General features: G+C 43.4%; 1 protein-coding gene across 6 annotated transcripts in view; it reads right to left on the bottom strand.

Moving 5' to 3' along the window:
• GPR160 (G protein-coupled receptor 160) overlaps positions 1-12,345 on the bottom strand; it is a 51,433-nt gene that overhangs the window by 5,240 nt on the left and 33,848 nt on the right. For 4 of the 6 annotated variants that reach the window (XR_008624932.2, XM_034957712.3, XM_024928209.4 and 1 more), the window contains one exon: positions 3,997-4,120. Coding sequence is in view for 1 of the 6 variants with exons in the window: in XM_055110676.2 (XP_054966651.1) it covers positions 4,030-4,120 (91 nt within the window). In the remaining 5 variants the exon portion in view is untranslated. Of the gene's footprint in view, positions 1-8; positions 1,272-3,996; positions 4,121-12,345 lie in introns of those variants that run through there. The other 2 variants (XR_008624933.2, XM_055110676.2) reach the window with 2 other exon arrangements.

Genomic DNA, 12,345 nt, shown 5'->3' with positions numbered 1-12,345 from the left:
CAAAAAAAGTGAAAAGAAAACCTTAATGTTATCTATTTTGAAACTTTACAAAGCAAGCACCACTATTCTTAAAAGCCTAATTCAATCATTTCCCCAAATAAATATATGAATAAGAATTATATGTCACATAATACTTACAGAATACAGAACATAATTAATGTGTATACTCTGGTCATGTTTTTGAGACCCAGATGGTCCAGAACTCAGAGATTTTTAAACCAAAATGTTATATATAAATTACTAACTTCTATATATAAGTACAGGTTTTAATAACTTTTAGATAGAGAAATGGTTTTATCTACCAGGGCCAAAACTCATGCCTAAAATAGAAGCTTGATAGCAATATGCAAAACAACCACATAGAGCTTTTAACCCCACCTCACTCTGACTCCAGACAGCATGACCCCAGTCCCTTTTGTCAGTGAAGTTTAGAAGCAATGCTTATGGGGCCCCTTAACACAGTTTTCAAAGCTTTTTAGTTGCAGGATCCTTCAGATTAAATCTTTTCCTGAAGCTCTGAAAATAGGTGGTTTCAGCTAAAAATAATGAGAACATAGATAAAGGAAAGAAAGAAAAGTGTTTATCTTCTGGATATGATCTTTCAGGTATGGCATGTGGAGAGACGAGAATACAGGGAAGGAACAGGGACTCAGTATGGATACATGAGAACATTAGGAAGCGGTAGGTAAAGGCAAAGGAATAGGAGTTGAGGCTTCAGTGATACATACATTTTGGAAGCAGGAAAAAGATGATGAAAGAAGTCACAAGAAGAATCAGGAAAGGACTGGAAGGAAAGGTAGGAGATTCAAGAAACACATCCTTAAAAAAAATCAGAGTTGACCCAAACTTACTTATTTCTACAATACTACTCAATCGCAGTATTTATAAATAGCAAAAAACAAAAACAAAAAAAACCCCCCAAAAATGACAAGAACAACAAACCCAGTCAATCACAAATGTGAACAACTGGAGATTGGTTCAAAACAACACAGGTTGGCTGGGTGTGGTGGCTCTTGCCTGAAATCCCAGCATTTTGAGAGGCCAAGGCAGGAGGATGGCTTGAGCCCAGGAGTTGGAGACCAGCCTGAGCAACATAGGGAGCTGCCTCTACCAAAAAAAAAAAAAAAAATTACCTGGGCATGGTGATGCACACCTGTGGTTCCAGCCACTCAAGAGGCTGAGGTGAGAGGATCGCTTGAGCCTGGGAGGTCAAGGCTGCAGTGAGCCATGATTGTGCCACTGCACTCCAGCCTGGGTGACAGAGCAAGACCCTGTCTCAAAAAAAGAAAAAAACAAGAAAGAAACGAAACACAGGTTGAGTATCCCTTATCAGAAATGCTTGGAACCAGAAGCGTTTTGGATCTTGAATGCATCCCTAATCCAAAAACCCACACTTTCATTTGAGCATCAGGTCAGTGCTCAGAAAGTTTTGGATTTTAGAGCATTTCAGATTTCAGATTTTGGATTAGGGATGCTCACCCTGGATATGGTCATCTTTATGATATGCAGCCATTAAAAATGTTTCTCAGGATAGGAGGAAGACTTAGTTTTCATACTTTTCACTCTACCTTCATTTGTTAAATTTTAAGCCTTGTGAATTTGGTACATGTTAAAAAAATGTCATGATAAATTTTCACAGTATGTTAAGTGAAATGCAGGTTACAAAATTATGCAGCAACATGTCATGTAAGAAATACATGCATAGAAAAAGGCTAAAAAGGTACATATCAAGTTACCAATACAGTAGTAGTATACTTTCTTTTTCCCAAACTTTAAGGAAAAAAATGGAGTTTTGAGTCTGAAAACTGAAAAAATTAAATTTGCCTAAAAATAGATCACTGATGATTAAATAATTTTGTCTGAAGATAAAGAAATCAGTGTGACAATAGTAAAAACATGGAATCAACCCAAATACCTGTCAGTGACAGATTGGATGAAGAAAATGTGGTACATATATACCATGGAATACTATGCAGCGTAAAACAAGAGATCATGTCTTTCACAGGAACATGGATGGAGTTGGAGGCCATCATCCTTAGCAAACTAACGCAGGAACAGAAAACCAAATACCGCATGTTTTCACTTATAAGTGGGAGCTAAATGATGAGAACTGATGGACACAAAGAAGGGGACAACGGACACTGGGGTCTACTTGAGGGTGGAGAGTGGGAGGAGGGAGAGGAGCAGAAAAAATAACTATTAGGTACTAGACTTAGTACCTGGGTGACAAAATAATCTGTGCAGAAAACCACCATGATATGAGTTTATAACAAACCTGCACATGTACCCCTGAACCTAAAATAAAAATAAATCACTGTCAGAGAGGGCTATCAGTTTTGATGACAGATTGAACCATTACTCTCATGGCCATAAATCTGTCATAAGATAACTTATTAAGGTATACAAATAATCTACTTATACAAACGTATATATGTGTAAAGGCAATAATACAAAATCTATTTTCATAACTATAAAAGACCCAATCAAACAAGTACTTCCCACACTCAAGTTTTTTTCCCCTGTATTTAAACATAGTACAGTTTAATTTGATCTTATCCAAAAAAGTTGCATTCCAGATTTGATATACAAGGGCACAGAAACGTAGCTGCCAACTTGACAAATGCCATTGGTCTTACAAGTGGTGTTGCTTGGATAAAGAAGCCAAGATGAGTAAGACCATATGAAGTCCCCCTTGTGCCAAAAATGAAAACAAAAAAGGCTTAGTTTTAAACAACCAATGTTGGTTTAAAATGAGGGTGAGGAAATTTTGTGGATTCATAAAGACCCATTTTTCAAAAATGTAACTTTAGGATAAAAGAATAGAATCATCTGTCTCACATGATTTTAACTTTTATAACTCCTATTCTAAATTAAGTAAGGAAAGCCAAGTCAGGCTGGGGGCTGTGGCTCATGCCTGTAATCCTAGCACATTGGGAGGCCAAGGTGGGTAGATCACTTGAGCTCAGAAGTTCAAGACCAGCCTGGGCAACATGGTGAAACCTAGTCTCTACAAAAAATACAAAAATTACTCGGGTGTGGTGGTGGGGGCCTATAGTTCCAGCTACTTGGGAGGCAGAGGTGGGAGGATCACCTAAGCCCAGGAGGTCAAGGCTGTGGTGAGCCAAGTCATGCCACTGCATTCCAGCCTGGGTGCCAGATTGACACTCTGTCGCAAAAAGAAAAGCCAGGTAGGCAACATCCAAGGGATGTTTTCCAAGTTCCCGTTTCATCATTGACTCTTGACAGGTGGAGGCACCTGGAAGATGACAAAAGTAGGGAGGAGGAGGACCTGGAGGAGGACGCTTGTGTCTCCTAGGGGATGAGGAAGGTCCACAGAGGAGAAAGAGAATCAGCTACAGCCACCAAGGCAGGAACCAAGAACCTCTTCAGAAGATGACTGGAATAAAGAAGACAAGTCCGACATGGAACATGTAAGAGAATCATAAAGCTAGAAAAAAAAATAAGAGCGGGGAAGACAGGCAGCTTGAGGCAATAAAAAGCGAAAGGAAGAAACCGGAAAACAAGATTTTGGCCAATTTACAATAGTTCCTGAATACCACGATCATGGAAACCAATCAGAGCTTTCTTAGATGAGACCAATTTTATGTACTCTACCCCAATTACCCTGTAAACCACTGTAAGTGTTCAAAATTCCAATATTCTGTTTTTTAAAACAACTCCCTGGACAAGACAGAAATCCTTTGATAAGCTACCTGAATTTTCTCTAGAAAAATGTTCACAAAATATAGGGACTCAAGAGATTTACAAGATCTGGTCCTTTTCCTGCATGATTCTTTAAACTACTTGTGAATGAACTCATATGCAACCTGAAAAGTTAACATGAAAGTCCTTTTCAAGGTATCTTGCTTTACGATCTGGCCCAGTTTGAAGGTATTAGCAGGGCCTCAGGGAAACAAACCATGATTTCGTTTCACTGACCCAGTCTCTGTTTTTCCCTTTGTAACCCAATTAATTCTTAACAACTTGCATACTTACTCTCCAGTGGGTCTTCCTTGACTGATGATCTTCCTATTTAATTTCACTTTTACTGCCTTCAATTATGTTATTTTTGGTTCCTTGCATTTCATTTTGATATACCAATATGCTATGTGAGTAAGCTCTGTGTGAAAGATAGAAAACAAAATGAAACATCATTAAGAGCTATCTTAATAGCAAGAGTCCAGTTAAACTGGTTCCAGATCACTGCTTAGAAAAATTGTAGCTTTTTGTGGGACTGAAGCCAGGAACTAACTGCTTACATTCTTAGTTTCTTTCTTGCAAAAGGAAGAAAGGGGATACTTGGATTGAAAGCACACCAAAGATGGAGAGATTGATGCATACACCACATTTACTTAAAGGAATCTTGCTTTATAGTTTTCAGCCACAGGATAAAGCAGCTGTCCTCAAAAGTGTTTGGTTTCAGGATCCTTTGACCCTTGATGCATGTTAACATCAATAACATTTTAAAAATGTTATTTAAATAATATGGTAAAAATTACTATATTTTACCAAACAATAATTTAGTGAGCAGAGTGGCATTGTTTCACATTTCACAACTTGCTTTAGTGTCTGGCTTAATAGCAGACAGCTGAATTTTCATCTATGCCGGGTCTGTCCCACAGACCCTAGTCGAGCAACGGATGAAAGGAGTACTCAGACACAGATAAGCAGTGTAACAGCAGCTAGGGGGCCGCCCAGCACTAGTGGCCGAAGAAGAGCGCAGCCTTGAACAGCTGGAGCTGCTTGCTTTTATTCAGTACAGACATAATGCCGAAAGCCCGGAGCAAACACAGTCTGTGGGTAATTAACATTACTGTCCCCCCTTTCAGGGAGCAGTCATGCATGCGGATGATCAAAGGTCGGTTTCTGGACAACACAAGTGAACAAGCCTATTTAAGATAAATTCCCCTACACGTCCTTGTACCTACTCCTTGCCCTCTTCAAGGTCAGAAAACAGCTGCCTTCAGCTTATTCTCCCCCGGAAGCTATGCAGAGCCTTCTGGCCTTCCAGAAGGCCTGCTCCTTTCCCTACAGTTTCTCCCACCACTCTGACTGATCTTCATCTCCCCCTTTTTTTTGCATCAGGTTTTGTTGATTGAAGAGTACAGATGTGTGCAGTGCCAGGTTTGACAGGCGCAGTAGTTACAGCTCGTGTTCTGGCTTTGCGTAAAGCGGTCTGCTGCACATAATTCATCAAATTCTGCCCTCTAGAGGAGGTATTGACTGGCCTCTAAAGTTTAGTTAGCACTGACCAGTCCCATGGGGTCATATGGAAGTTGTCTGCCATGGCCTCAATTAATCCTTTCATAAACGGGCTAGCGGCTCCATTTTCTCTAATGCTTTTTCTTATCTCTTTGTAAGTGTTGAAAGTAATGGGTTCATGTACCCGATTGCCTTGTTGATCTTGCATTACCAGGCAGACCCAGAGCTCCCCTTCTAATGCCGCTTGCTTAAGACAGGGTCCCATAACTGTAGTGTATCCCTTGTCCTTTTTCCAATTTATTGGGGGAGGGGGCTCAGGGAAAACCTCTGTCTCCTCTGTGGCACCTTTACCCGGTAACGGTGGGGCTGGGGGAGGAGGCGGAGGCAGTAAGGTAGATAATGGTTCTTCCTCCCTTCCCTTTTTAGGCTCTTCTGTGTTAGAGTGGGGCCAAAGCAGCCCTAACTAAGGCCCATAATGTTAAAGATGTTACTGGGACCCCATTTTCCTTGTGCATGATGTCGTTTAAGATTTCTTCCCACTTGCTCCCAGAGCTCTAGGTCTAACGTGCCTTCTTCTGGGAACTATGGGTTATGGAAAACAAGAGTTTGCATTAGGTCCCTTAATTGGGCCTCTGAAACTGAGGCTCCACCAGCTTTAAGCAGTTGTTTCAATACTTTTATATGCTGTTTCTGTTGAGTAAGTGTTGTCCCAATGTGAAACCCTAGCTTGAAAATTCCCTCGAACTTGGAAATCCCAAGAGGGCTCCAATTCCAATTACTTGCTTACTGCGCAGTCTCTTCACCTTTGTTTTCGAGGGTTCCGTCGCGATCCATTGCAGTGTTCCTCACACAGGGCACCAGCTGCTGGGTCTGTCCCACAGACCCTGGCCAAGCAACTGAAGAAAGGAGTACTCAGACACAGATATGCAGTGTAACAGCAGCTAGTGGGCTGCCCGGCACTAATGGCTGAAGAAGAGAGCAGCCTCGAACAGCTGGAGCTGCTTGCTTTTATTCAGTACAGACATAATGCCGAAAGCCTGGAGCAAACACAGTCTGCGGGTAATTAACATTATTGTTCTTCCTTTCAGGGAGCAGTCATGCGCGCTGATGATCAAAAGTCGGTTTCTGGACAACACAAGTGAACAAGCCTATTTAAGATAAATTCTCCTACACGTCCTTGTACCTACTCCTTGCCCTCTGCCTCAAGGTCAGAGAACAGCTGCGTTCAGCTTATTCTCCCCTGAAGCCTTCCGACCTTTCAGAAGGCCTGCTCCTTTCCCAACAGTTTCTCCCACCACTCTGACCGATTACCTACACATCTACATTTCATCAGCTGAAATATCACACATCATGTAGCTTCTGGAAAGTCCTCTGTACATTCACGAGAGTTGGAAAGTAAAAAAAAAGGTAAAAACTTCAAGTGTTTTTATAATCAGTTGTGTTGCAGAATCTCATGCAATCTTAGAAAAGTTTAAAAAAAACCATGTGCGTTAGACAACAGGATGGGAGATGAACACTGTGAACATGAACATTCTGGTTTACTGTTGTGTAGAAGATGGAATTCATACTGCAGCTGTATTTGGTGAGCCCGATAAGTGGAGCAAGCCTGTGGGAGAAATAGCCTTATCAGGGGTTTTACATACTGTTTTTCTAATTCTTAACAACAGTCATAAAAGGTATATATAATTTTTCCCCATGAGGAAAACAGGCTTGTGGTTAATAAGCACATTTCCCTAGGACCCATGACTCGTAAGTGTTGGAGCTAAAGTTCAACCTCAAGTCTGACTTCAAAGCTCACGTTCTTCAGTAAACCACAATTATGGCTTAACTCACTGGAAATGTAGAAAGGGACCCAATGTATGTATGTGAAAGAGCTTTCTAAAAAACCAACATCCGGCCAGTTGTGGTGGCTCATGCCTGTAATCGCAGCACTTTGGGAGGCTGGTGCAGGCGGATTGCCTGAGGCCAGGAGTTCAAGACCAGCCTGGTCAACATGCTGAAACCCCATCTCTACTAAAAATACAAAAATTAGCCAGGCGTGGTGGCGGGCGCCTGTAATCCCAGCTACTCAGGAGGCTGCAGCAGGAGAAACGCTTGGACCCAGGACGGGGAGGTTGCAGTGAGCCGAGATTGCACCACTACACTCCAGCCTGAGCAACAGAGTGAGACACAATTGTCTCAAAAAAAAATAATAATTAAAAAAATAAAAAAGCAACATTCAAATAACAGTGACTGTACTGATTACTGATATCCATAGGATTGTGACTTGACTATCCATTTGGATAATGAAATTTTATCCCTCCAAAAGGTAAATATAAACTTTGAAGAGTTTGTATGTGAAATGTGGTCTTCACTTGATGTGTCCAAATTCAGTGGAAAAAAAAAAGTCACTCAACTCTGATAATGTTTTGCATTCATCCATTTGCACAGTACAGTTATATTCAATATAGAAAATATGGAAATGTTTTTATTTTACTTATTTTTAAAAATAGGTGATATAATTTACATGATACAAAATTTGGGTGACAGATGTGTATTACAGTGTAAGTTACCTGTGCCACCCAATCCTCCCTCCAACACCCCCACTCTGCCCAGCGCTGTCTAGCCAGTTTCCCTCCCTAGATACAACCACTGTAACCAGTTACTTGTATGTATTTCCAGAGATATTCTAAAGCAAAGTTTTAAAAAGAAATATGAAATTTCCTTATTAAGACAACTAGTGAGAGATTCTTGATTTGTCCTTTCCTGTCTTATTTATACACTGATAAAATCTGACAAAAGAGGCGCAAAGGTAGAACATAACCAAGAATTATCAGTGATCTGCCAGAAGCAGGAGTAATTCCCACCAACCCAAACATAAGGCTGGCGATAAGGAAGGTGAGGCCAGGCAGAAGACAGCAAGCAGAGGTTATCTCAAGGTAGGGGATAGATGATTTTTATTTTTCTCCTTCAGTGTAGAATTATAGTGCTCACCCACATGCCTGCTTCATCTCTGCTTCTGCCCATGGAGGATTTTTGTTCTTTGATCCCTACAGTTAATGGTCTACCAGGCCAAAACATTTTATTGCAGATGAGTTGCCCTTCATTGTTGTCTTCCCCATCATGGGCTGGGGAGGCGGGGAGGCAATGCATTCCAGATGGTACATTACAAGATGGTGGAGCCTCTGTCAACCTGGGTCCTTGAGTGACCATGTGAAGCAAAGCCCCTGGCGATTCACAATGGGTGTATAGTATGAGCAAGAAATAAACCTTTGTTGCATTAAGTCAATGGGATTTGGCCTTTCCTGACTAATGCCATTCCTCATTATTCTCTATATCCTTTGAAATTTTTTTAACAGGATGTATTATTTATATTATCAGAAAAAATACCTTTAAAAAGCCATGATACAAATGTAAGAATATTGGTAAAACTCAAAATTCAATTTTAATTTGTCATATATTTGTAAAAGTCATATACTTTTGCATTTTTTCTTCTGATATTCTTTTGGTTTTGTTTTGTTTTGCTTGAGTTGGAGTTTCGCTCTTGTTGCCCAGGCTGGAGTGCAATGGCACAAACTCGCCTCACTGTAACCTCCGCCTCTTGGGCTCAAGTGATTCTCCTGCCTCAGCCTGCCAAGTAGCAGGGATTACAGGCACACACCACCATGCCTGGCTAATTTTTGTTATTCTTAGTAGAGATGGGGTTTCCACCATGTTGGCCAGGCTAGTCTCGAATTCCTGACTTAAAGTGATCTGCCCACCTTGGCCTCCCAAAGTGCTGGGATTACAGGTGTGAGCCACTGCACCCGGCCCTCTTCTGATATTCTTATATTTGCCTGTTTCCAAAAAGAAGGGCTCAATTCAATAACCTAAATTTAAACTTTAAGGAAAAAAGCAAATTAAACCCAAAGTAGGTTAAAGGGAAGATTAAAAAAAAAAGCAGAAATCAATGAAATTAAAACAAACAAAAATAAGGCCAGGCATGGTGGCTCATGCCTGTAATCCCAGCACTTTGAGAGGCCGAGGCGGGAGGATCACTTGATCCCAGGAGTTTGAGACCAGCCTGGGCAACATGGCAAAACCTCATCTCTATCAAAAAATATAAAACTTAGCTGGGTGTGGTGGTGGGCACCTGTGGTCCTAGCTACTTGGGAGGCTGAGGTGGGAGGATCGCTTGAGCCCAGGAGGTGGAGGTTGTGGTGAGCCGAGATTGTGCCACTGCACTCCAGCCTGGGTGACAGAGTAAGACTCCATCTCAAAAAAAAAAAAAAAAAAAATCCCTATTAAAGAAACTGATTCTGTATTTAAAACCTACCCACAAAGAAAATATAGGCTCAGATGTCTTCATTGATGGATTCTATCAAGCATTTAGGGAAAAAATACCAAACTTAAAGAGTACCTCCCAACTCATTTCACAAGGACTAGAATTACCTTGATACCAAAGACATTTTTTTTTTTTTCTTTTTTATTGATCATTCTTGGGTGTTTCTCGCAGAGGGGGATTTGGCAGGGTCACAGGACAATAGTGGAGGGAAGGTCAGCAGATAAACAAGTGAACAAAGTTCTCTGGTTTTCCTAGGCAGAGGACCCTGCGGCCTTCCGCAGTGTTGGTGTCCCTGGGTACTTGAGATTAAGGAGTGGTGATGACTCTTAACGAACATGCTGCCTTCAAGCATCTGTTTAACAAAGCACATCTTGCACCGCCCTTAATCCATTCAACCCTGAGTGGATACAGCACATGTTTCAGAGAGCACAGGGTTGGGGGTAAGGTCACAGATCAACAGGATCCCAAGGCAGAAGAATTTTTCTTAGTACAGAACAAAATGAAAAGTCTCCCATGTCTACCTCTTTCTACACAGACACAGCAACCATCCGATTTCTCAATCTTTTCCCCACCTTTCCCCCCTTTCTATTCCACAAAACCGCCATTGTCTTCATGGCCCGTTCTCAATGAGCTGTTGAGTACATCTCCCAGATGGGGTGGTGGCCGGGCAGAGGAGCTCCTCACTTCCCAGTAGGGGCGGCCAGGCAGAAGCGCCCCTCACCTCCCGGACGGGGCGGCTGGCCGGGCGGGGGGCTGACCCCCCCCACCTCCCTCCCGGATGGGGCGGCTGGCCGGGCGGGGGGCTGATCCCCCCACCTCCCTCCCAGACGAGGAGGGAGGACGCTCCTCACTTCTCAGACGGGGTGGCTGCCGGGCGGAGGGGCTCCTCACTTCTCAGACGGGGCGGTTGCCAGGCAGAGGGTCTCCTCACTTCTCAGACAGGGCGGCCGGGCAGAGACACTCCTCACATCCCGGACGGGGCGGCAGGGCAGAGGTGCTCCCCACATCTCAGACGATGGGCGGCCGGGCAGAGACGCTCCTCACTTCCCAGATGTGATGGCGGCCGGGAAGAGGCGCTCCTCACTTCCTAGATGGGATGGCGGCCGGGCAGAGACGCTCCTCACTTTCCAGACTGGGCAGCCAGGCAGAGGGGCTCCTCACATCCCAGACGATGGGCAGTCAGGCGGAGACGCTCCTCACTTCCCAGACGGGGTGGCTGCCAGGCAGAGGCTGCAATCTCGGCACTTAGGGAGGCCAAGGCAGGCGGCTGGGAGGTGGTTGTAGCGAGCCGAGATCACGCCACTGCACTCCAGCCTGGGCGCCATTGAGCACTGAGTTAACGAGACTCCGTCTGCAATCCCGGCACCTCGGGAGGCCGAGGCTGGCGGATCACTCACGGTTAGGAGCTGGAGACCAGCCCAGCCGACACATCGAAACCCCGTCTCCACCAAAAAAATACGAAAACCAGTCAGGCGTGGCGGCGCACGCCTGCAATCGCAGGCACTCGGCAGGCTGAGGCAGGAGAATCGGGCAGGGAGGTTGCAGTGAGCTGAGATGGCAGCAGTACCGTCCAGCTTCGGCTCGGCATCAGAGGGAGACCGTGGAAAGAGGGGAGAGGGGAGAGGGGAGAGGGGAGAGGGGAGAGGGGGGAGGGGGGAGGGGAGAGGGGAGAGGGGAGAGGGGAGAGGGGAGAGGGGAGAGGGGAGCTCTATCTACCACACAGTCCTTCTCTGAATATGAGTCGGTCCCAACTTCCCCAGGCCTCCTTTCAACAGCGGCTCCCGCTCCGCACCCCACCAAAGACATTTTAAGAAAACTAATATAGATCATCATCCCTCATCAACATGGAAGCAGAAATTGTTAACAAATTATTAGCAAACTGAATCCATCAATACATCATGGCCAATGGAAACTTATTTTAACATTAGAAAGTCAATCAATGTAATTCACCACATTAACAGAATAAAGGAGAAAGACTATAAGATCACCTGAAGAGACGCAGATGCAGCATTTAATAAAATCTAATATGATAAAAACAAACAATAGAAGGTCACGTCCCTAACTAGATAAGAAGTCTCTATGAAAAACCAAGATCAATCTCATAGTGCTGAAAGTGGATATCCATATGGGGGAAAATGAGCTTTCACTCTTACCTTACACCATACACAAAAATAAACTTAAAAAGGATCATATGACTAAATGTAGAAATAAAACTAAAATTTCTAGAAGAAAACAGAAGAAATCGTTTGCAATCCTGGGTAGATATATTAGCTTCCTAGGGCTGCCACAACAAATTATAATAGGCAATAATTTTTTCTTTTTTTTTTTTGGTAAGAGACAGAATCTTGCTCTGTTGCCCAGGCTGGAGTGCTGTGGTACAATCAAAGCTCACTGTAAACTTGAACACCCAGGCTTAAGTAATGCTCCTGCCTTAGCCTCCCAAGTAGCTGGGACCACAGGCTCATGCCACCATGCTTGGCTAAGTTTTTAAAATTTTTATTTGTAGAGATGGGGTCTCGTTTTGTTGTCCAGGTTGGTCTCAAACTCCTGGCTTCAAGCATTCCTCCTGCCTTGGCCTCCTAAATTGCTGGAATTACAAGCATGAGCTACCATGCCCAGTTGACTGGTGGTAAATTTAAACTGAACGGCTCATGATATTATTTGGATGTTTGTCCCCTTTGAATCTCATGTTGAAATGTGATCTCCAATGCTGAAGGTGGAGCCTAGTGGGAGGTGTTTGGGTCATGGGGGTGGATCCCTCATGAATGACTTGGTGCCCTCCCCACAGTAATGAGTAAGTCCTCACTCTTATTTGTTTACAAGAGAGCTGGCTGGTTAAA

Source organism: Pan paniscus, chromosome 2 (assembly GCF_029289425.2).
Source record: "Pan paniscus chromosome 2, NHGRI_mPanPan1-v2.0_pri, whole genome shotgun sequence".
Lineage (NCBI taxonomy): Eukaryota > Metazoa > Chordata > Mammalia > Primates > Hominidae > Pan > Pan paniscus.
Note: the sequence above shows the minus strand (reverse complement) of the source record. Positions and strands in the feature narration are given on the sequence as shown.